Consider the following 22,358-nt stretch of genomic DNA (forward strand, 5'->3'; position numbering starts at 1 on the left):
TAAGAAAAAGTATGGATCTCAAAAAAAAAAAAAAAAAGGATTCTTAATAGCTGGTTCTCCTTACAACTATATCTCATGCATAAGTTACACAGAGGGGAAAAGTCTTGAAAAGCTAGGGGTGTGATAAAAAGCCTTGTTCTCCATGACTGAAAAAGGTATATACTCAAAATATCAACAGCTAGAGAAAAAAAGTATATGGTTTAAGTTATATCAGCTCTGGTGCTGTCAAATCCATTTTTTAAACATTTTTATTCTAAAGCGTTTCAGTGAATTGTTTTCTTCAGCTAAAGGAGTGAAAGTCAATCACCCACATGAGTTCTCATTCTTAGCTCTTACTGAGGGATGCACAGCTGTATCTTATTCTTCTATCACTATCCTTTTCAACTACCACATCAAGTTTAACTTTGAACTGACTTATGGCATCTAAATTACTATTTTACTATTTCTAAGCTCTTTTTAAAGGAATTGTTCCATTCTGCTATAGAAGACATTCAAGGCCTGCATAAAAAGCCGGTTGTAAACCTCTAAAAATAGGGTTGTAACTAAGGGACTAAGAGAAACTTTAAAGCTTCAAGTCCTAAATTACTGGGCTTCCCTTTACCACCAGTGCCAAAAGCATGGTTCTGGTTTCAGCTTCTAAAAATAGAAGAGGTGTTTTTTTTTTTTTTTCTTCAGTAAGTCCTTGGACTTTTTTCTTGTCAGCTAAAAATGTAATTAACATGAGTCTTACCGTCAAAGGAAAATATACTGCTGTCTGTGCCTGTTTAAAGAAAGGAACAATTTAGGACTTCCTGGGAGGTCCAGTGGCTGACTCTGTGTTCCCAATGCAGGGGGCCCAGGTTCGATCCCTGGTCTCTCTGGTCGGGCAACTAGATCCCACATGCTGCAGCTAAGAGTTCGCATACCGCAACAAAGATCCCAAGTGCCGAAATCAAGACCCGGAGCAGCCAAACAAATAAAAATAAATATTAAAATATAAAGAAAGGAACAATTTAAACCAAGATTCCTTTAAGAATGCTGAATGGTCCACTGTCAAGCACTAGGACTATTACTATTACAGCCGTTTAAGAATGAGTCACACTAACCACAATCTAATTTAAGGGAGACTGTAACTTGGCTTATACTAGGACCCTCTAAATAAAATAATGCAATGACAATACTAACACAGCCTTCAGTTAATGTGACATAAAAGTAAACACAGAAGTCCCTCTAACAATTCTTACAGTGTCTCTTTGAGACAGGGAGGAACAGGTGATGCCGCCTGCAATCCAGCAGAGGGGTGATGAGCACACAGCACCCACAGGGAGAGGAGGCTGCACGGGGAACACAGGGCCCCTGCCGCCCCTGCCACTGGCCCCAGTCCCAGGCCCTGCCTGCATCTAGGGCTCAGATGTGAACAGACCCCTCCTGTCTTAAAGAGGAACAAACTGCTTCTCAGGGATACCTGTGTTTTCAAAATGCATTTTTATATTCTGGTATTGTTTTAGTCCCTGCTTAACATAATAACTGAAAATATGTATGTGGCAAAACACAGTGTGTGTAGAGACATACAGATATAGATACACAGATATATGGTATGATACCCAGCAATACACACACGCACACATCAGTGGTTTATCTTATATGCATGCCTGCTACAGGATATTTACTTGACATTCTCTCTATTATTCTCATAAGGCAATAATTTTAGAAGACAGAATATATCTGACCACTCTAATTTATCCATCTGTATACATAAGATATTCAGAGGTATAAGTCGCTTCAGTCGTGTCCAACTCTGTGCGACCCCAGAGACGGCAGCCCACCAGGCTCCCCTGTCCCTGGGATTCTCCAGGCAAGAACTCTGGAGTGGGTTGCCATTTCCTTCTCCAACGCCTGAAAGTGAAAAGTGAAAGTGAAGTCGCTCAGTCACGTTCCAATCTAAGCGACCCCATGGACTGCAGCCCACCAGGCTCCTGCGTCCATGGGATTTTCCAGGCAAGAGTACTGGAGTGGGGTGCCATTGCCTTCTCCGTCAGAGGTAGTTATTGTCCTCAAAAAGAATAACAAAAGAGATTGCCACACCCCATCCATCAAAACATGACAATCATCTGATAGACATTTTGAGACAGAGCTTTTACCTAAACTAAATAATATCCCTTAGGATAAAGTTAATATATAAGAAAGTCTCCACTCTCTCAACGCCTCTTTATAAAGAAAATTTTTCGCTAGGTTACCTGCATGACTGTTAATTATAGGAATCAATAGGCAAAGGCAGTCAGAGAGCCTGAGATCTCAGCTCACATAGACAACTAGAAAAGGGATGCCCCCAGATGGCCGCTGATGACTAAGACACACATATAACCAGAAACAGAATGTGGCCCTCCTGGTGACAAGTGGTGGCAGAAAGACATCCCTGTCCTGTTCTTCTTCATGAGGCCAAATTAAAAACAACAAAGGAAATAAGAACCATAAAGGGAAACCCTACCTTTGATGATAGTAAAACAAATGAACAAACAAACAAAAAAAACTATAAAGTGAAAAGAGAAACTGAAAAGTGGCCTTAAAAATCAGCCCAGAGTTCTAAGCTAAGAGCAAGCTGGGTCCAAGCAGGCAGGGGCAGGATTCTCCCGCACACTGAGGGGTGGAGAACTACTGTCCCCGTACCCAGAATGCAGGCTAAGGGGGTGCTCCTTGCCTGGGACCACAGCCAGGCCAGAGACACAAGGCTGGAGGAGGGAAAGGGCATGTCTGCCGTCTTGGGAAAAGCGCTGCCTACTGGTGCGGAGGGATGGACACAGGCAGCACAGCAGCTGTGGTCTTGGTTGGCCACAGACAGACGGAAAGGTCAAACCCAGCAATACTCCTCTTAAGAACAGGGCTCCAGGGATTTAACCCTCCCTGGTGGTCTAGTGATTAAGAGTCCACCTTCTAAGGCAGGCGATGAGGGTTCAATCCCTGGTCTGGGAATGAAGATCCCACATGCCACAGAGCAGCTAAACCCATACACCACAACTACTGAGGCCAAGCAGTGTAACAAAAACATCCTGCATGATGCAACTAAGACCCAACACAGTCAAATCAATGAAGAAATAAAGAAAAGGGCTCCACGGAGGGTCTAAGATCACTCAAGGAGAACACACTGTCAGGCAGAATCCCAGTTCCTGACCACCGCAGTTCCTGACTGGAGGCCCCCCAACATCCCCTCTTCCCAATATACACACTTCCTTCCCAGAAGAGCTGGTGTGGAAAAAATAGGGGTTCATTAAAAAAATAAGCAAATGCCACAAAGAAACTGACATCAAACTATGCAAGAATACTATCAGAGAAAAGAGGAAAGTCATTTTTTAAAAAGGCTGAGAAGAAACACAGCGAAAAAGTTACAGCATAGAGCAAAGAAAAATTATGGCATTCTTCAAGTTCATGAAATTAAAGCAAGCCACATCTCTGAAATTAAAATCAAGGAAAACCTATGAGAGCTGAAAGGGGGAGACTGGAAAAGCAAAATATCAGAAAAATAAAACTATTACAGATACAAAGAAAGTCACAGTAAAAGCTACTGAAGAAGTAAAGACTCAAAGAACAAAGCTGGAAAGTGGTGGACATGCCTAAAAAATTACATAAAAACTTTAAAATATTTCAGAAAATATAAAAGACATATATATATATATGTATATACATTACATCGGAGAAGGCAATGGCACCCCACTCCAGTACTCTTGCCTTGAAAATCCCATGGACGCATGAGCCTGGTGGGCTACAGTCCATGGGGTTGCACAGAGTCCGACACGACTGAGCTACTTCACTTTCACTTTTCACTTTCATGAACTGGAGAAGGAAATGGCAACCCACTCCAGTGTTCTTGCCTGGAGAATCCCAGGGACCAGGGAGCCTGGTGGCTGCCGTCTACGGGGTCGCACAGAGTCGGATACGACTAAAGTGACTTAGCAGCAGCAGCAGCATACATTACATACATATACACACACACACATACACAAATGGCATTCTTAAAGACAAGAACAGAAAATAAAACCAAATAACTCTTCAAAGGTAACTGAAGAAAATGTTTTTAAAATCATGGTAATCTTTAATCTGCACAGTCAAGACGATATGTCCAACAAAAAACTGCTACAAGATAATTAACATCAAGTCATACACAGATAACTGGAAATGCAGACAAAGAGGAACGATAAGCACCTACATTCAAGTTTCTAGACACCTCCCAAAAGTCATACAGGTCAAAAAGGAGAGCAAGCAAAAGCATCTATGCCACATGACTAACTCAGAGACAGAGGAAAGTACATAATGCAGTTTACAGGGAAGCTAGGCAGTAGCGAATGAATACACTCTTGGTTCCCGAGTGTACACGGGACATTTTCCAAGACAGACCATATGTTAGGCCTCAACAGATTTAAAAAGATATGGATTATAAAAAGTATCCTCTGACCACAGCGGGATGAAGTTGGAAATCAATAACAGAAGGAAAACTGAGGAATTCACAAATGTGTGTAAAGTAAACATCACATTCTGAAACAGCCAGTGGGTCAAGGAAGAAACTACAGGGGAAATTAGGAAATACCTAGAAATGAATGAAAACCAAACACAATATTCCAAAACATATGGGACACAGAGAAAGCAAGTCTAACAGGGCAGTTAGCAGCAATAAATGCGTATATTTAAAAACAAGAAAGATCTCAAATAACAACTTAACTTTACTATTAAGGAATTAGAAGAAGAAGAGTAATTTAAACCCAAAACTAGCAAAAGGAAGAAAAAAAAAAAAAGACTGGAGCAGAGATAAATCAAACAGGATAGAAAGATAACAGAGAAAATTACAAAAGCCAAAAGTTGGTTCTTTGAAAAGATCAACAAAACTGACAAATCTTTAGCTAGATGAACTGAGAAAAACAGACCACATAAAACTACTAAAATCAGAGATGAAAATGGGTGCGTTACTATTGATTCTAAAGAAATCAGAAAGATTGTAGAGTATACTATGCATACTTGCACACCAACAAACTGGCTAGCCTAGAGGAAATGGACAAATTCCTAGAAACACAAAACATAGCAAAACTCAATCAGGAAGGAAGAGAAAATGTGAACAGATTCATAATTATAAAGCAGTAACTAAAAAAAAATCTCATGACAGAGAAAAAACCAGAACTTGATACCTTTACTGGTGAATTTTACCACTATTTAAAGGAAAACTAATACCAATCCTTCTCCAATTTTCCCCAAAAATTTAAGAGGAAGGAACACTACTAACTCACTCTATGAGGCCAGAATTACCCTGACACAAAGTCAGACAAAAGCACTACAAGAAGAGAAAACTATAGACCAATATCCCTTATGAACAATGATGCGAAAATCCTCAGCAAAATACTAGCAAAGTCAACTCGGCAACATGTTAAAAGGATTATATACCATGAGAAGTGGGATTTATTCTGAGAATTCAAGGATAGTTCAATATACTAAAATCAATCTATGTGATACATCACATTAACAGAATGAAGGGGAGAAAAAAAAAAAAAACCCACATCATGTTGAATGGTGAAAGAATGAAAGTTTTCCTCTAAAATCTGAAATAAGACAAAGATGGCCACTTTTATCACTTTTATTCAACATGTTATTGGAAGTTTTAGCCTGAGCAAATAGGCAAGTAAAGAAAATAAAAGACATCAACACTGAAAAGTTAGAAGTAAAATTGTCTCTGTTCACAGATGATATCATCTTAAATGTTGAAAACCCTAAAATTTCCACAAAAATACTATCAAAGCCAATAAATGAAGTCAGTAAAGTAGCAGGACACAAAGTCAACACCTAAAAATCAGTTTCATTTCTATACACTAACAATGAACTATCTGAAAAGATAATTTTGAAAACAATTCTACTTTCAATAACATCATGAAGAATAAAATACTTAGGAATTAACTAAGGAGGTGAAGGGCTTCCCTGGTGGCTCAGATGGTAAAAAATCTGTCTCCAGTGTGGGAGACCCAGGTTGAATCTCTGGGTGAGGAAGATTCCCTGGAGAAGGGAATGGCAACCCACCCCAGTATTCTTGCCTGGAGAATCCCATGGATGGAGGAGCCTGGAAGGCTCCAGTCCCTGGCATCACAAAGCAGACATGACTGAGCTGCTAACACACAACACACAAGAAGGAGCTGAAAGATTATACAAATAAAAACTATAAAACAATGCTATAAGAAATAAAACATATATAGAGACATATCCCATATCCATGGGAGTTTATCTTGTTAAAATGTCAATACTACCCAAAGTAATCTACAGATTCAATGCAATTCCTACCAAAATCCCAATGATGTCTTCTGCAAAATTAGAAACACCCATCCTAAGAGGCGTATCAAATTTCAGGGAAACTCAAACAGCCAGAACAATTTTAAAAAACAAAAGCAAAACTTCCTTATTTCAAAACTTACCACAAAGCCATAATAATCAAAACAGTGTCATACTAGCATACAGACAGACTATACAGGCCAAAGGAATAGAATAGAGAGCTCAGAAATGAACCCTATGTGGGGTTCATATGTGGTCAAATGATTTTTACAAGAGTACCAGGGCGACTCAATGAGTGAAGAATAGTTTTTGACAAATGGGTGCTAGGAAAACTGGATATACACATGCAAATGAATGAAGTTGCTTAACACCATACACAAAAATTAACTTAAAATGGATTAAAAACCTAAACATAAAATCCAAAACTATCAAGTTCCTAACGTAAAACACAGAGAATAAGCTTCAGGATGGTGTCTTTGGTGATAATTTCTTAGATATGAACCAACGGTACAGGAAAATGTTAAAATTTTGTGCATCAAAAGAGAGTATCACCAAAGTAAAAACTGGCAGCCCACAGAATGGGAGAAAACATCTGGGGAAAAACATTTGCACAGCATATATCTCATAAGGGATTAATATCCAGAATACATAGAGAATGCCTAAAACTCAACAATCACAACAAAAACTTGATTCAAAAATAGGCAAAGGACATGCATAGACATTTCTCCAAAGAAGACATATACTCAGTATCAACAGTCACTAGGTAAGTGCAAGTCAAAAACTACAATGAGATGGCACCTCATACCTGTTAGGATGCCTACTATCAAAATATCAGAACATAATAACTGTGGGCAAGGAAGTGGAGAAACTGCAATGCTGTACACTGCTGGTGGGAATCTGAAATGGTACAGTCCCTGTGGAAAACAGGATGCAAGTACTGCAGAAAAATTAAAAATAGATTTACCATATGATCCAGGAAGTCCATTTCTTGTTATATACCAAAAAGAATTGAAAGCAGGATCTCAAAGAAATATGTGTATACCCATGGTCATTACATCATTACTCACAATAACCAAAAAGTGGAGGCAACCCAAGCAGCCACTGATGAAGGAATGAATAAACAATATATGGTACCTACATGCAATGGAACACTGGGTAGTCTTAAATAGAAGGGAATTCTGACATCTACTACAACAAAGATAAACCTGGAGGACATTACACCAAGTGAAATATGCCACTCACAAAAAGAGAAACACTGTGTGATATCACTTATTTGAGATACATAGAACAGTCAAAACCGTCAAGACAGAAGTAAAATGGCGGTTGCCAGGTCTTATATCAAGACAAGGTGGGAGAGTGATTATTTAACGGATACAGAGTGTCAGTTTCACAAGACAGAAAGAACTGTGGAGATGGACGGTGTTGATGGCTGTAAAACATTATGAATGTATTTAATACCAGTGAACTGTACATTTAAAAGTTTTGGAAATGGTAAATTTTATGTTATATGTACTTCAGCACATTAAAAAAAAGAGAGAAACTTAAGAGATAATAACAAAAGAGTGATCTATGATTGGATCTTGGTTTAAACAAACTATCTGGTGACAAGTGAGAAAGTCTGAATATGGACTGACTTGGGCGTCCGTCCTTCTGGATGACACTGACTATTACATGGAAAGGAGACTGGGGACACAAAAACTGATATGTTAAAAGAATTTCTTAGGTAGCAAAAATGTTCTGGGCCTTGCTATTATCTGGGTTTCAGGAAAATTTGGAATTACATGTCATAAATACTTTCAGTCTACAAACTGATATTTTCATTCAAACAGAATTAAACAAAATCAGAAAGTTACAGACTGCTAATTTGCATTCAGGTATGATGTCCCACTGTGACTCTTAAGTCTTTTTATGTTTGTATCTGTTCATACCCAGTGAGATGAGAGGAGATGGGAAGAAGGCTCCAGGAAAAGACCATGTGTCTAGTTTTTATTCCTCTACAGATTTTCATTACACTATAATGTCTGGGCATACGGTAAACTTGGCTAATTTTAACTGAGTAATATGCAAATGCATTCACACTGAATTTTAAGCTTACTGAATGCTGTGAACCTTGATAAAGAAGAAGTTGAGAACCATAAAGAACAAATAAGTTGATCTAAAGCTACAATATCATGAAGGGTCTAAAGGCAAAATATATAATGGTGAAAAAATAAATTATTGTAAAGTTGTGTAAGTTTTTCAGTAAGGGTGGAAAAAGTCATTATAGTTTGTTATTTACATATACTAAGCAAAATATAATTGCATTATGGAGGAGCCTGGTAGGCTGCAGTCCATGGGGTCGCTAAGAGTCAGACACAACTGAGCGACTTCCCTTTCACTTTTCACTTTCATGCATTGGAGAAGGAAATGGCAACCCACTCCAGTGTTCTTGCCTGGAGAATCCCAAGGACGGGGGAGCCTGGTGGGCTTCCATCTCGGGGTCGCACAGAGTTGGACACGACTGAAGCGACTTAGCAGCAGCAGCAGAATGTATATTCATGAAATTAGTTGATACAATGACTCACATAATGATTTTCCTGGGTACAATTTTGCCTGGGGGTAACCAGGGATCATTTTTTCATCTCTGGCTCGAAGATTTTCAAGTTCATGTTTGATAATGAATTGACGTTCTGCCATGCCGAGGAAATCATCATTATCATCTAAAACAAAACAAAAATTCATAATTATTTTCTCAGTATTAGCCAAAATAAAATCTAAAATATTCAAATAAACTGGGATTATGAAATAATGGTATAGACAATAAGTAATTACCATAAAGAGTAATCCAAGTAATAAAAATTACATAGAAAAGGATATAAGAATAAAAATATTTTGTAATGCCTTCACATAATACAGTTCTTCAATCATTACGCTAATGATTATATGGTTCAAACAACCAAATGGTAGACACTTGCTTGCCCTCATTTAACTGAAATGAACAGAAAGTAATATATTCTTTAATTTTAACAATATTTTAAATTAGGAATGGATCTGAAGTTTGCCTACAAGGCAAATTCTCTTCCAAACTCTCAAGCCCAGGCCAATTTCCTTGTGGAATCCAACATCCCTCACATAAATGAAGAAGAAAGTCTGATAAGAAAATAGTGTCATTTTTTGACAGGTGAATCCCCTCAAATGTGAATTTCACCTCAATCATTTATTTACCAATATATAAAAATCCAGAGTGACTGAGTCTGAAGAAGTCCAATTGTATCTTCTAACTCTGAAAGGCCCTGGAAGGGACCAGTTCTGAAAGCAACCTCCCACTCTGCTTTCACAGCCATCCTGGATTTCACAGTTCTTTCCAGAAATCACTCTCTTCTGAAACCCCCCCCTTTGAGGCCAGAACAGAAGCAGGATAGGGGATTACAGGATATGAAATACTACTGTGCTTCTTACTTATATCAATCTAATGAACATCACCATTCTAAGACTTAGAATTATACAAATAAGTGACATATGTCATCTTAGTTTATGTTCATCTATTCCAGAGGTTATAAAGTAAATCTGCAACCCCAAACCTGATCCCACCTGGTTTGATAAATAAAATTTTATTGGTACATAGCCTCATTCATTTGCTTCTTAGGCTGTAGGCTGCTTTTGCTGGACAAAGGTTGTGCTGAATAACTATGACAGATCATAGTGTCCACACAGCCTAAAATATTTACTATCAGGCCCTTTACTGAAAAACTTTGCTGTCCCCTGATCTGTTCATCAAAGACTTCCTTTTGATAAATTGATTCTGATAGAAACAACCTTGGAACTTACCATCAAAATCTTTGAAGCTGTGTCGGGTTCCATACGTGAAGGCTCTCATGGTGTTATCACTGCACTCTTTTACCAATCCCACTGCTTCTGCCCCCAGCAACAATCGAATCTTGGAGGCACCGACAAGATATAAGTTCTGATTTTCTAGTGTTTCTTTCTCATATTTATTTAACAACGGCCTAAACAACAGCTGAGCACCTTCGGAAACAAAAGATGAGCAGAATCTTAGAAACTGATAAACATAAAAGTTTTAAATATGAAAGCCTTTTAAGTAAGTATTCTGTTTCTAGTTTAGCAGAAGGCAAATAAATTATATTAATGATTTAAATCCATCTCCCAAATAAATAATAAATAAAAGTTAAGTTGGGGAAGGCAGTTCTTTATAGCTTTTTGAAATAAATGCCAAAACTGGAAAATGTAGTAAGTGGCTTGTCAGTTACTCAAATTAGAAGTAGATATTAGACAAGAATAAAATATTTGTTAGCTCTAAATATAAAATTGCACTAAGTAAAAATATGAAGCAAAAGGATATAATATAAAAAATACAAAAGTTTAAGAAAATTAATTTGAAATAAAATATCCCAATAAAAATGCAACAAATGTAACACAATTATAGAAGATTACAGATTGTGTGAATGTTAAATACTGAAAAATAAAGAGTGAAATAATTTTTCAATGATTTTTCCCATAAATATTAATACATTCAATTAGGTTTAAAGTAGATATTGTTACTTGATACTGTATATGTAATTATTTCACTTAAAAGATTGTAGAAAAAGGAATTTTTCCTAATTTTTAATTTCTATCTACATCAGACTTTTTAAGGTATGTTTATATCTTTACTATTTATCCTGTATGAAGTGTTGACAGGAGTTATAAAAATACCAATCAGATGGAACAGGATAATGAACAGAACTTATATTTTACTTACCCAGGGGGTTAGTAAGGTTAACTTGCTATGGCATTATTATTTAGGTACTTTACAACAGAGGTGTTAAAGGCTTTAACTAAAAAACAAATAAAAGATCTATTCAATTTAAAGAAAACACAAATGGCTCTTAAACAGAAAATCCTTAATGTCATCCATATTAAGATAAATGCAAAACACCACCAATATGTTATTTTTCACTTCTCACACTACAAAAATCAAGTTAGATTGAAAAAATAGATGGTGGGGGTGTTAGCCACGAAAGTGCTCCACTCCACCCAGATCTCCCTTCCAAAGAATTTGCTGTAAGAAGCAGAGCTGACCGACAGCCATCTGCTTGTCCCCCTTTGGCTGCAGCACCCCCACACCTAGGCCATGGGCTGAACCCCACAGGACAGTGGAATGAAGCCATTGTGCAATGCTGAGCCTGGCTAATATGTTCTCAGAACCATGCTACAGTCTGAGGCTTTTCCTATCCAAGTCTCCTTCCTTTCCTCTCTCCTTTCACTAGCTTCAGACACGCACCAAAGTCAGAAGGCTATCACTGTCTAAGCCTGCTCCTTTCTACTTTATCTTTCTACAGATCCTCTCTACAAACCTCCTGTGCATTAAATCCCACTTGGCATCTCTTGCTTGAAAGACCCAAATGACACAGCATGTAGGGAAGGTACTCTCAGACATGGCTAGGGAACAAAAACTGCTATAACCTTCATGGAGAACCATGAAGAGAACCATGAATGTTGTTCTGAAAAAGAGCACTCTCTCATCACAATCCCCCACCCCTGAAGCAATGATTTGTTCATGTGATTCCTTTAGGATTTGTTTTCATGTCACCAGACAACATGCTTTTAGAGCTATTTTTTTTTTAAACTTTGGCAAATGAGGATTAAACTCTGTTTCCAACCCACCTCCCTCATTTCTACCCACCATTCTCACAGTATCATTATATCATCCTTTTCATTCCATCAACAGTACTTTCATTATTATGGCTAAATACATTATAGTTGAGCCTTACAATGTGTTATGATTTTCCTTTCCTACAACTTACCATTTTCCCAAAAGTTGGTATCTAGCTTGTTTCATAATGTGCTTAGTTTATTATATACTTACTGATAATTCAATCCCCCAAGCTAACTGATTAAGTCTTCCCTCAATACACTGTCATGAGAAAGAGTCTGATAACAACATCTTTTCAGAGATCTTATCTTTACTCTACCCTCACACTTTGTTGGCAGCTGGTGAGTTCAGAATTCTAGACTGAAACCATTTTCCTTCAGAAATGAAGATATTCCTTCACTGCCTTCTAGCTTCCAGTGTTTCTGACCTAGTTTCTTTTTTTTGGAAGTCCGTAGTGTCTTCCTGTCCCCAGGATTCTGAAACATTCCAATCATATACGCCAGTTTCAGCCAGTCTGGGCATTGCATGGGCCCATTCAATCTGAAAAAGCATACACCAGTCCTGAGTTTTTCTTTGATGATTTCTTCCTCTCCTTTTTCTCTGTTTCCTTTCTAGAACTCCTTTTATTCAGAGGTATATACCTCCTGGACACTTTTAGGGGGTGTTTTCTGTAGTTTTATGAAGTGTCTGATGAAGGACTGATGCTAAGGCTGAAGCCTCAATACTTTGGCCACCTGATGTGAAGAGACGATTCACTGGAAGAGACCTTGATGCTGGGAAAGATTGAGGGCAAGAAAAGAAGGGGATGACAGAGGATGAGATGACTGGATGCCATCACTGACTCGATGGACATGAGTTTGAGCAGACTCAGGGAGATAGTGAAGGACAGGGAAGCCTGGCGTGCTGCAGTTCATGGGGTCGCTGAGACACAACTCTGCGGCTGAACAAGGACAACAAAGCGTCTGCTCGTGTAAAATGCCCTCCACCTCCTTCCCAGGTCCAGCCCCCTTTTTGCCAGAGAGCTGAGGGTTAAACTTTGGCTTCTTCCATGAAGTCATCCCTTACCACACTGAAAAGCATCACCAAGCATCACTTCCTCCTTCCGTTTACTTTCATAACAAGTACACTTATGAGACTCATTTTTAAGTATCATGCGCTGTTTTGTAACAGCTTTTTCATCAGCTTTTTGCCTACTCCTTTGACCTCCTGGATCTAGCATTCAGTCTCCTTACCCTGATAGTAATATCTTTGCTGGCAGAGACATGTTTCTGTTCCTCTTAGCATCACAACCAACACACAAAGAATACGCGAAGACATTCATACATTTGACAAATATTTATTAAGTACCCACTATGCACCAGGTACTGTATACAGGTGCAGAGTTTACAGCTGTGAACAAAATCACTCAGGTTGTTTATGGTCTAAGAGAGACTTACAACCTAACGTTGACTTAAGACCTCCTTTCAAGTCCTAGGTATAGAACAAAGAGCAAAGAAATGACCATGAATTTTAAAAATAGATCAACCAGAAAACTGTGGAACACATTTGTAAATACAGTTTTATTCAAGTGGGCATGACTAAATCGGAGTAATATTTATTTTGCTCACCTCCATCTTTCTTTTTAGCGATGATTCGGTTTTTCAGCCATTCTTTGGTTTCTTCCTTGACATCCTGAGCAAGTTCTATGACGACCAAAGGCGTGAAAGAACTCTCATGAGTATCCAGAGCAGATAAGGTCACTTTCATCTTTGACAAACCTGCTGAAAATAAGAAGTAAACATGGGTTCTCACGGAAAAAAACAAATATAGACTATATCTGTATTTTCTCTTAAAGAAAATTAACCACAATTCACCACAAGTCTGGCTTCTTAGACAAAAGGAATTTTCTCATGATCCAGATGGGTCACATGCCAGGCTCACCCAACGGTTCACAGCACCTGTGGGGGCCAGGCCCTGTACAAAAACAAGGGCACACCACCCTTGTCTGTAAGCAGATCAGAATATGGTGGAGGGGACATTGAGGTAAGTGATGGGATAACAGTGTAAAAGGTACTCTCACAAGAGAACTAAGAAAGTATTTACAGACGGTGTGACGGACCTGAACAGGACTTAGAAAGTTGAACGCGAGTTTGCCAGATGGACAATGGATGGCATCCCAGGTAGAGGAAATAGAGTGCCCCCTACAAAATAATGATGAAAAATAGCCAAGAGACTCAGAGAAATATAAGTGATCAGTTACGACTGGAGCATGAACTCTGTTTTAGGGGAGGGAGGATGGGAATGGACTGGTACCTAATGAGGGTCCTGACTATTACAAAGCAACTGCGCCTTGTCAACATACAACATAAGTCACCAATTCATTATGAGCAGGGAGCTGACACACTCCAGTTTCAAGTTGCGGTATGCAGTCTATGTCCCCAGCACCAGCTGCCCCTCGCAGTGTCCCTAACTTTCTCAGAGGTATCATCTTTATCTCTGTTACCAAGCCTGAAAATTGTCACAGTCAAGCTGGAGACCCACTGATGGTATCAGTCACTAAGGCCTAAAGACCTCCCTTTAAAGTGTTTCTCATGTCAATCTCTCTAACTCAGTGATTCTCATCAGGGGCACTTTTCAGACTTTGGACTCCTTTATTCTAACTTTGTACTTAATGGAAGTTTTAATGACTCCAAAGCACAAGTGCAAATCGATTATTGGGTACAATCACAGAAGGCGTGACCAACAACACAGGGCATCTTTCCTTTCTTTGGAGGAACTCACAGTCTTGCAGCAAGCTGATCAAACAGACTGAAACTGGCCTGGACTCATAAGCTTTTGTTTTTCACTAACAGAGAATAAGTTTTGTTTGGGGCAACACAGGTATTATAAATTAATGCTGGATGCAAATTATACTACAAATACACCAGGAATGCTATTTCCAGGTATCAGCCAAATGAGAGTGAGCAGGCTAAGCTGCCAAGTCAAAATAGGACTGAGTTCTCACCTTCAAATAGCAATAATGTGGTCAGGAATTATATAGAATGACAAAAGAGTTAGCAATTAGAGCTACAGGAACTCAGAATACCTCATACACAAAAGTTAATGGTCCAGCAAAGAGGGAAGCGTGTTCTATGCAGGGAACAACACGTGCAAAGTCAATGAAGTGAGGGTAAAGTCCTGACCAGAGCAGGGTGATAACATGTTTGTAAGCTGCAACCATATGGGAAAGTCTGCTGCCATTTACATCTGACTCGACAGTCAGTAAGAAGTCACTGGAGGTTTTTGAGCAGAGGACTATGTGTCAGGGTGATATAAATCCCAACTGGTACATTTAGGGGGCTTTTGTCCTGGTATGTTTTCAATTCCTTTGAACCTCTTAAATTCCTCGTAACAAAAAGTTTGGGAAAAGGTTAATCTACCAATAGACTATAGAGGCTTACCATCATCATCTTTTAACATGGAAATATCAAATACAACAAACATTAATCATGGGGTGACTATGGGCCAGGTCATGATGGAGTCTAAAGGTACAAAAGTAAATAAGGTCGACATCTTACTTTGAGAAGCGAGGATACATCAAATCATTCTAACACACAGACTCGGTGCTGGGCTGACCAAAAACTTCATTCAGGTTTTTCTATTGCAGCTTACAGAAAATGTGAAAGAACTTACTGGCCAATAACCAGAGGGGCAGGGGCAAACTGAGGAGGGAAAATGACTTTCTGGGAAGGGAGCCTGAGAACTAGAAAGCCTTCAACTTGGAGAAGATCCACAGATGACTCCACGGTTTCTAACCAGGGACATGGGAAGAATGGCTGTATATGAGCAAAGAGCAAAGATGGAAGGAATGGTGAGGATAATGTGAGAGTAAAGGAAGGGCTCAATGGGGCATATGTGCACAGGCATCAAAGGTCAAAGCCTGTCCGCCTTTATGCACTGCCTAATGTAAGTGAAAGAAATGGCAACCCACCCCAGTATTCTTGCCTGGAGATCCCATGGACAGAGCGGCCTGGTAGGCTACAGCCCATGGGGTCGCAAGAGTAGCACACAGTGATTAAACCACCACCAAAGTGAGTGAGAATTACTCACAATCAACAGGTCATAAAACAATCTTTCTGAGAAACTAGAGGCAGGTTTCAGTTCTCAACAAGCATCTGAGCTCTATCTAGAAATTCACAGTGAATACTTGTTCCTTTCAGTCTCGAAGCATGACCTTAACCTTAAAAAGATGCCCCATATGTTACAGACAAAATGTCACAATCTCTGATATACAAAGAATTCTTACAAATCAACAACAGGAAAATACAAGAAAAACTGAAATGACAAGTCACAAAGAAGAAATAAAGAGGACAACACACTTGAAAAGATGTTCAAAGTTACTAAGAAAAGAATGCAAAGTAACAATGAGATGTTTTCCCTTTTCAGATTTGTTGAAAAGTGGACAGAACCCAGATGGTCTGGCACAAGAGCAGAAAAGTTGGCATTTTCACATATTGCTGTCAGATGTTGATTCCACCTTCCCATAAAGAACAGTAGCAATCTGAAAAATGGTATTAAATACACCACTCAAGAGAACATTGCCAGTTCTAGGAATTTATATTGTTGTCCAACTGTTCAGTCATGTCCGACTCAGATCACTCCAGGCTTCCCTGTCCTTCACTACGTCCGGGAGTTTGCTCAATTTCATGCCCACTGAGTCAATGATGCCATCCAACCATCTCTTCCCCTGTGGCCCCCTTCTCCTTTTGCCCTCAATCTTTCCCAGCATCAGGGTCTTTTCCAAAGAGCTGGCTCCTTCACATCAGGTGGCCAAAGTATTGGAGCTTCAGCATCAGTCCTTCTAATGAATATTCAGGAATTTATACCAAAACTATAATAAAAAATGTACACAAAAGAAGTTCATTACAAGTCTTTTTTCTATCTTTCCTATAACGTCAAACAGGAGAGCGGCTAAACAAAGTCTAACTATACAACAGAATCATTAATACCAGGATACAGATCCAACTCCATTAACATGAGAATGTTTCATAACACACTATAAGGTAAAAATGCGGAGTGTGACCCCATTTATGAATATATATAATCCACAGTAACTGTAAAATGACAACACTAGCTACTGCATTCAAAGCACTGGGCTATGTTTTTCTTTTTCTTTTTCTTTTTTGGCTGTGCTGCTCTGCATGCAGGAACCTAAAGCTTCCTGACCAGGAATGAACCCATGGCCCCTACAGTAGAAGCTCAAAGTCCTAAACACTGGATCACCAGGGAATTCCCCAAGGCTATACATTTTTTGGCTCAGTCAGTAAAGAATCTGCCTGCAATGTGGGAGACCTGGGTTCGACCTCTGGGTTGGGAGGATCCCCTGAAGGAGGGCATGGCAACCCACTCTGGTATTCTTGCCTGAAGAATTCCCATGGACAGAGGAGCCTGGCGAGCTACAGACCATGGGTCACATAGAGTCGGACACGACTGAGCGACTAAGCACACGAGTCTCACACCAACCTCGTGAAGAAGGAACTTCAATGTTTTCACTTTACAGATGAGAAAACTGAGATGAAAGAAGTAAAACAGTCCACATCACAGTCGCAAAGCGGGGAACTGGGCTTCAAAACCAGACAGCCTGATGCCAGAGCTCACAGCCTTAACCACAAGTGTGTATATATACCTACTCATCACATATGACAGACTTGTGTATTATACACACTTGCGTTAGTCACAGGTGGGTATGTGCATTTAATAAAAATTCCATCAATGATTAGGCAGATATATTTTTCCTTGGCCATTTCCAGGTAGTAGGATCCATGATAATTTTTATTTTCTTTACATTTTTCTTCCTAATTTGAATGTTAGTGAGCACGCATTTATTATGATTAGAAACAAATACCTTCTATGTTTATAAAATAGAAGACTCAGCTTTTCAATAACAGGTGGAAAATATACACTGCAGTAAAGACCAAAAGATACTTATAAAATGACATATGCAATATAATATTTTGCTTTACTCCTAAAATTAAAAACATATTAACTTTGAACACAAGAAGTTGCCCAGCTTCAAAAGATTCTTTTGTTTAGTTTTGGGTAAAAGCATATAATGGAGAAGGCAATGGCACCCCACTCCAGTACTCTTGCCTGGAAAATCCCATGGATGGAGGAGCCTGGAAGGCTGCAGTCCATGGGGTCGCTGAGGGTTGGACATGACTAAGCGACTTCACTTTCACTTTTCACTTTCATGCATTGGAGAAGGAAATGGCAACCCACTCCAGTGTTCCTGCCTGGAGAATCCCAGGGACAGGGGAGCCTGGTGGGCTGCCATCTATGGGGTCGCACAGACTCAGACATGACTGAAGTGACTCAGCAGCAGCAAAAGCATATAAACTGAAAGAACTTGTTACCTATTCAGGAGACTGGCAAAACCACTGCAGAAGCTGGACTAGGATAGAATTTTTAGAGCAAAAGGAGCCTTAGGGATCAATTGGTTCCCAGACTACACATTATTTCACGTTAATAAAATCTGAAGTTACACATGCCGAGAGGCGCAACTCCACGTCCAAGGAGCCGTGACTGCGCAGGCGCAGGAGGGCCAAGAGGAGCTACTCCATGTTCAAGGTCAGGAGGGGTTGCTGTGAGGAGATACCCCTTGTCCAAGGTAAGGAGCAGTGGCTGCACTTTGCTGGAGCAACCGTGAAGAGATACCCCATGTGCAAGGTAAGAGAAACCCAAGTAAGACAGGTATTGCGAGAGGCATCAGAGAGCAGACACACAAACCATACTCACAGAAAACTAGTCAATCTAATCTCATGGACCACAGCCTTGTCTAACTCAATGAGACTAAGCCATGCACAGTATGAAAGGGCAAAATGATAGGATACTGAAAGGAACTCCCCAGGTCAGTAGGGGCCCAATATGCTACAGGAGATGAATGGAGAAATAACTTCAGAACGAATGAAGGGGTGGAGCCAAAGCGAAAACAATACCCAGTTGTGGATGTGACTGGTGATGGAAGCAAGGTCCAATCCTGTAAAGAGCAATATTGCAGAGGAACCTGGAATGTCAGGTCCATGAATCAAGGCAAATTGGAAGTGGTCAAACAGGAGATGGCAAGAGTGAATGTCGACATTCTAGGAATCAGAGAACTAAAATGAACTGGAATGGGTGAATTTAACTCAGATGACCATTATATCTACTACTGTGGGCAGGAATCCCTTAGAAGAAATGGAGTAGCCATCATGGTCAACAAAAGAGTCCAAAATGCAGTGCTTGGATGCAATCTCAAAAACGACAGAGTGATCTCTGTTCGTTTCCAAGGCAAACCATTCAATATCACAGTAATCCAAGTCTATGCCCTGACCAGTAATGCTGAAGAAGCTGAAGTTGAACAGTTCTATGAAGACCTCCAAGACCTTTTAGAACTAACACCCCAAAAAGATGTCCTTTTCATTACAAAGGACTGGAATGCAAAAGTAGGAAGTCAAGAAACACCTGGGGTAACAGGCAAATTTGGCCTTGGAATATGGAATGAAGCAGGGCAAAGGCTAATAGAGTTTTGCCAAGAGAACGCACTGGTCATAGCAAACACCCTCTTCTAACAACACAAGAGAAGACTCTACACATGGACATCACCAGATGGTCAACACCGAAATCAGATTGATTATATTTTTTGCAGCCAAAGATGGAGAAGTGCTATACAGTCAGCAAAAATAAGACCAAGAGCTGATTGTGGCTCAGATCATGAACTGCTTACTGCCAAATTCAGACTTAAATTGAAGAAAGTAGGGAAAACCACTAGACCATTCAGGTATGACCTAAATTAAATTCTTTATGATTACAGTGGAAGTGAGAAATAGATTTAAGGGACTAGATCTGATAGATAAGAGTGCCTGATGAACTATGGACAGAGGTTCGTGACACTGTACAGGAGACAGGGATCAAGACCATCCTCATGGAAAAGAAATGCAAAAAAGCAAGATGGCTCTCTGGGGAGGACTTACAAATAGCTGTGAAAAGAAGAGAAGCAAAAAGCAAAGGAGAAAAGGAAAGATATAAGCATCTGAATGCAGAGTTCCAAAGATTAGCAAGGAGAGATAAGAAAGCCTTCTTCAGCGATCAATGCAAAGAAATAGAGGAAAACAGAATGGGAAAGACTAGAGATCTCTTCAAGAAAATCAGAGATACCAATGGAACATTTAATGCAAAGATGGGCTCAATAAAGGACAGAAATGGTATGGACCTAACAGAAGCAGAAGATATTAAGAAGAGGTGGCAAGAATATACAGAAGAATTGTACAAAAAAGATCTCTTCACAACCCAGATAATCACGATGGTGTGATCACTCACCTAGAGCCAGACATCCTGGAATGTGAAGTCAAGTGGGCCTTAAAAAGCATCACTACGAACAAAGCTAGTGATGGAATTCCAGTTGAGCTATTTCAAATCCTGAAAGATGATGCTGTGAAAGTGCTGCACTGAATATATGCCAGCAAATTTGGAAAACTCAGCAGTGGCCACAGGACTGGACTTTTCATTCCAATCCCAAAGAAAGGCAAGGCCAAAGAATGCTCAAACTACCGCACAATTGCACTCATCTCACAAGCTAGTAAAGTAATGCTCAAAATTCTCCAAGCCAGGCTTCAGCAATACGTGAACCATGAACTTCCTGATGTTCAAGCTGGTTTTAGAAAAGGCAGAGGAACCACAAATCAAATTGCCAATATCTGCTGGATCGTCGAAAAAGCAAGAGAGTTCCAGAAAAACATCTATTTCTGCTTTATTGACTAAGCCAAAACTTTTGACTGTGGAAAATTCCACAATAAACTGTGGAAAATTCTGAAAGAGATGGGAATACCAGACCACCTGACCTGCCTCTTGAGAAACCTATATGTAGGTCAGGAAGCAGCAGTTCGAACTGGACATGGAACAACAGACTGGTTTCAAATAGGAAAAGGAGTACATCAAGGCTATATATTGTCACCCTGCTTATTTAACTTCTATGCAGAGTACATCATGAGAAATGCTGGGCTGGAAGAAACACAAACTGGAATCAAGATTGCAGGGAGAAGTATCAATAACCTCAGATATGCAGATGACACCACCCTTATGGCAGAAAGTCAAGAGGAACTGAAAAGCCTCTTGATGAAAGTGAAAGAGGAGAGTGAAGAAGTTGGCTTAAAGCTCAACATTCAGAAAACGAAGATCATGGCATCTGGTCCCAGCACTTCATGGGAAATAGATGGGGAAACAGTGGAAACAGTGTCAGACTTTACTGCTTTGGGCTCCAAAATCACTGCAGATGGTGACTGTAGCCATGAAATTAAAAGATGCTTACTCCTTGGAAGGAAGTTATGACCAACCTAGATAGCATATTGGCATTGAAGCATGTATAATATCATGTATGAAACGAGTCGCCAGTGCAGGTTCGATGCACGATACTGGATGCTTGGGGCTGGTGCACTGGGACAACCCAGAGGGATGGTATGGGAAGGGAGGAGGGAGGAGGGTTCAGGATGGGGAACACATGTATACCTGTGGCGGATTCATTTCGATACTTGACAAAACTAACACAATATTGTAAAGTTTAAAATAAAATAAAATTAAAAAAAAAAAAAAAGACGCTTACTCCTTGGAAGGAAGTTATGACCCACCTAGATAGCATATTCAAAAGCAGAGACATTACTTTGCCAACAAAGGTCTGTCTAGTCAAGGCTATGGTTTTTCCAGTGGTCATGTATGGATGTGAAAGTTGGACTGTGAAGAAAGCTGAGCGCCAAAGAATTGATGCTTTTGAACTGTGGTGTTGGAGAAGACTCTTGAGAGTCCCTTGGACTGCAAGGAGATCCAACCAATCCATTCTAAAGGAGATCAGTCCTGGGTGTTCTTTGGAAGGACTGATGCTAAAGCTGAAACTCCAGTACTTTGGCCACCTCATGCGAAGAGTTGACTCATTGGAAAAGACTCTGATGCTGGGAGGGATTGGGGGCAGGAGAAGAAGGGGACGACAGAGGATGAGATGGCTGGATGGCATCACCGACTCGATGGACGTGAGTTTGAGTGAACTCCAGGAGATGGTGATGGACAGGGAGGCCTTGCATGCTTCAATCATGGGGTCGCAAAGAGTCGGACATGACTGAGCAACTGAACTGAACTGACTGAAGTTAAACAACCATTGTAGCAGAAAGAGGACTGAAATCCAGCACTCTTTCAATGATACCATGCCGTATGCAAAGAACCCTTTTTCCCCCTTTTTATGAACTTAGCCAATAATGTTGGTTTATAGTCTCACCACAGCAGTGGCCTGCTCCAAACCCACCTCTCCACATGGATGGGCCCAACAGAGAGGATATCAAGTGTAAGTTGGTAAAAATAAGAAACCTCACGGCAGCCAGGGCTAAGCCGAGTTCTGCAATCCACTTTCATCAGAGGGTCTTAATTGGAGCTGGCTTCACTGTTACAATGCACACTAGACTAGTGTGTGTGT

At 39.9% G+C, this 22,358-nt stretch overlaps 1 protein-coding gene across 18 annotated transcripts in view; it reads right to left on the reverse strand.

The window, feature by feature from the left end:
* The window catches only part of ANO10 (anoctamin 10), a 216,592-nt gene that overhangs the window by 190,603 nt on the left and 3,631 nt on the right, over window positions 1-22,358 (reverse strand). For 17 of the 18 annotated variants that reach the window (XM_044933541.2, XM_044933550.2, XM_044933546.2 and 14 more), the window contains exons 2-4: window positions 13,516-13,668; window positions 10,084-10,281; window positions 8,841-8,975 (exon numbers count right to left, since the gene is read on the reverse strand). In XM_044933541.2, coding sequence (XP_044789476.2) covers window positions 8,841-8,975; window positions 10,084-10,281; window positions 13,516-13,668 — 486 coding nt within the window. The remainder of the gene's footprint in view (window positions 1-8,840; window positions 8,976-10,083; window positions 10,282-13,515; window positions 13,669-22,358) is intronic. The other variant, XM_044933538.2, reaches the window with a different exon arrangement.

The sequence above is a fragment of the Bubalus bubalis genome, chromosome 21 (assembly GCF_019923935.1).
Source record: "Bubalus bubalis isolate 160015118507 breed Murrah chromosome 21, NDDB_SH_1, whole genome shotgun sequence".
NCBI classification, from domain to species: domain Eukaryota; kingdom Metazoa; phylum Chordata; class Mammalia; order Artiodactyla; family Bovidae; genus Bubalus; species Bubalus bubalis.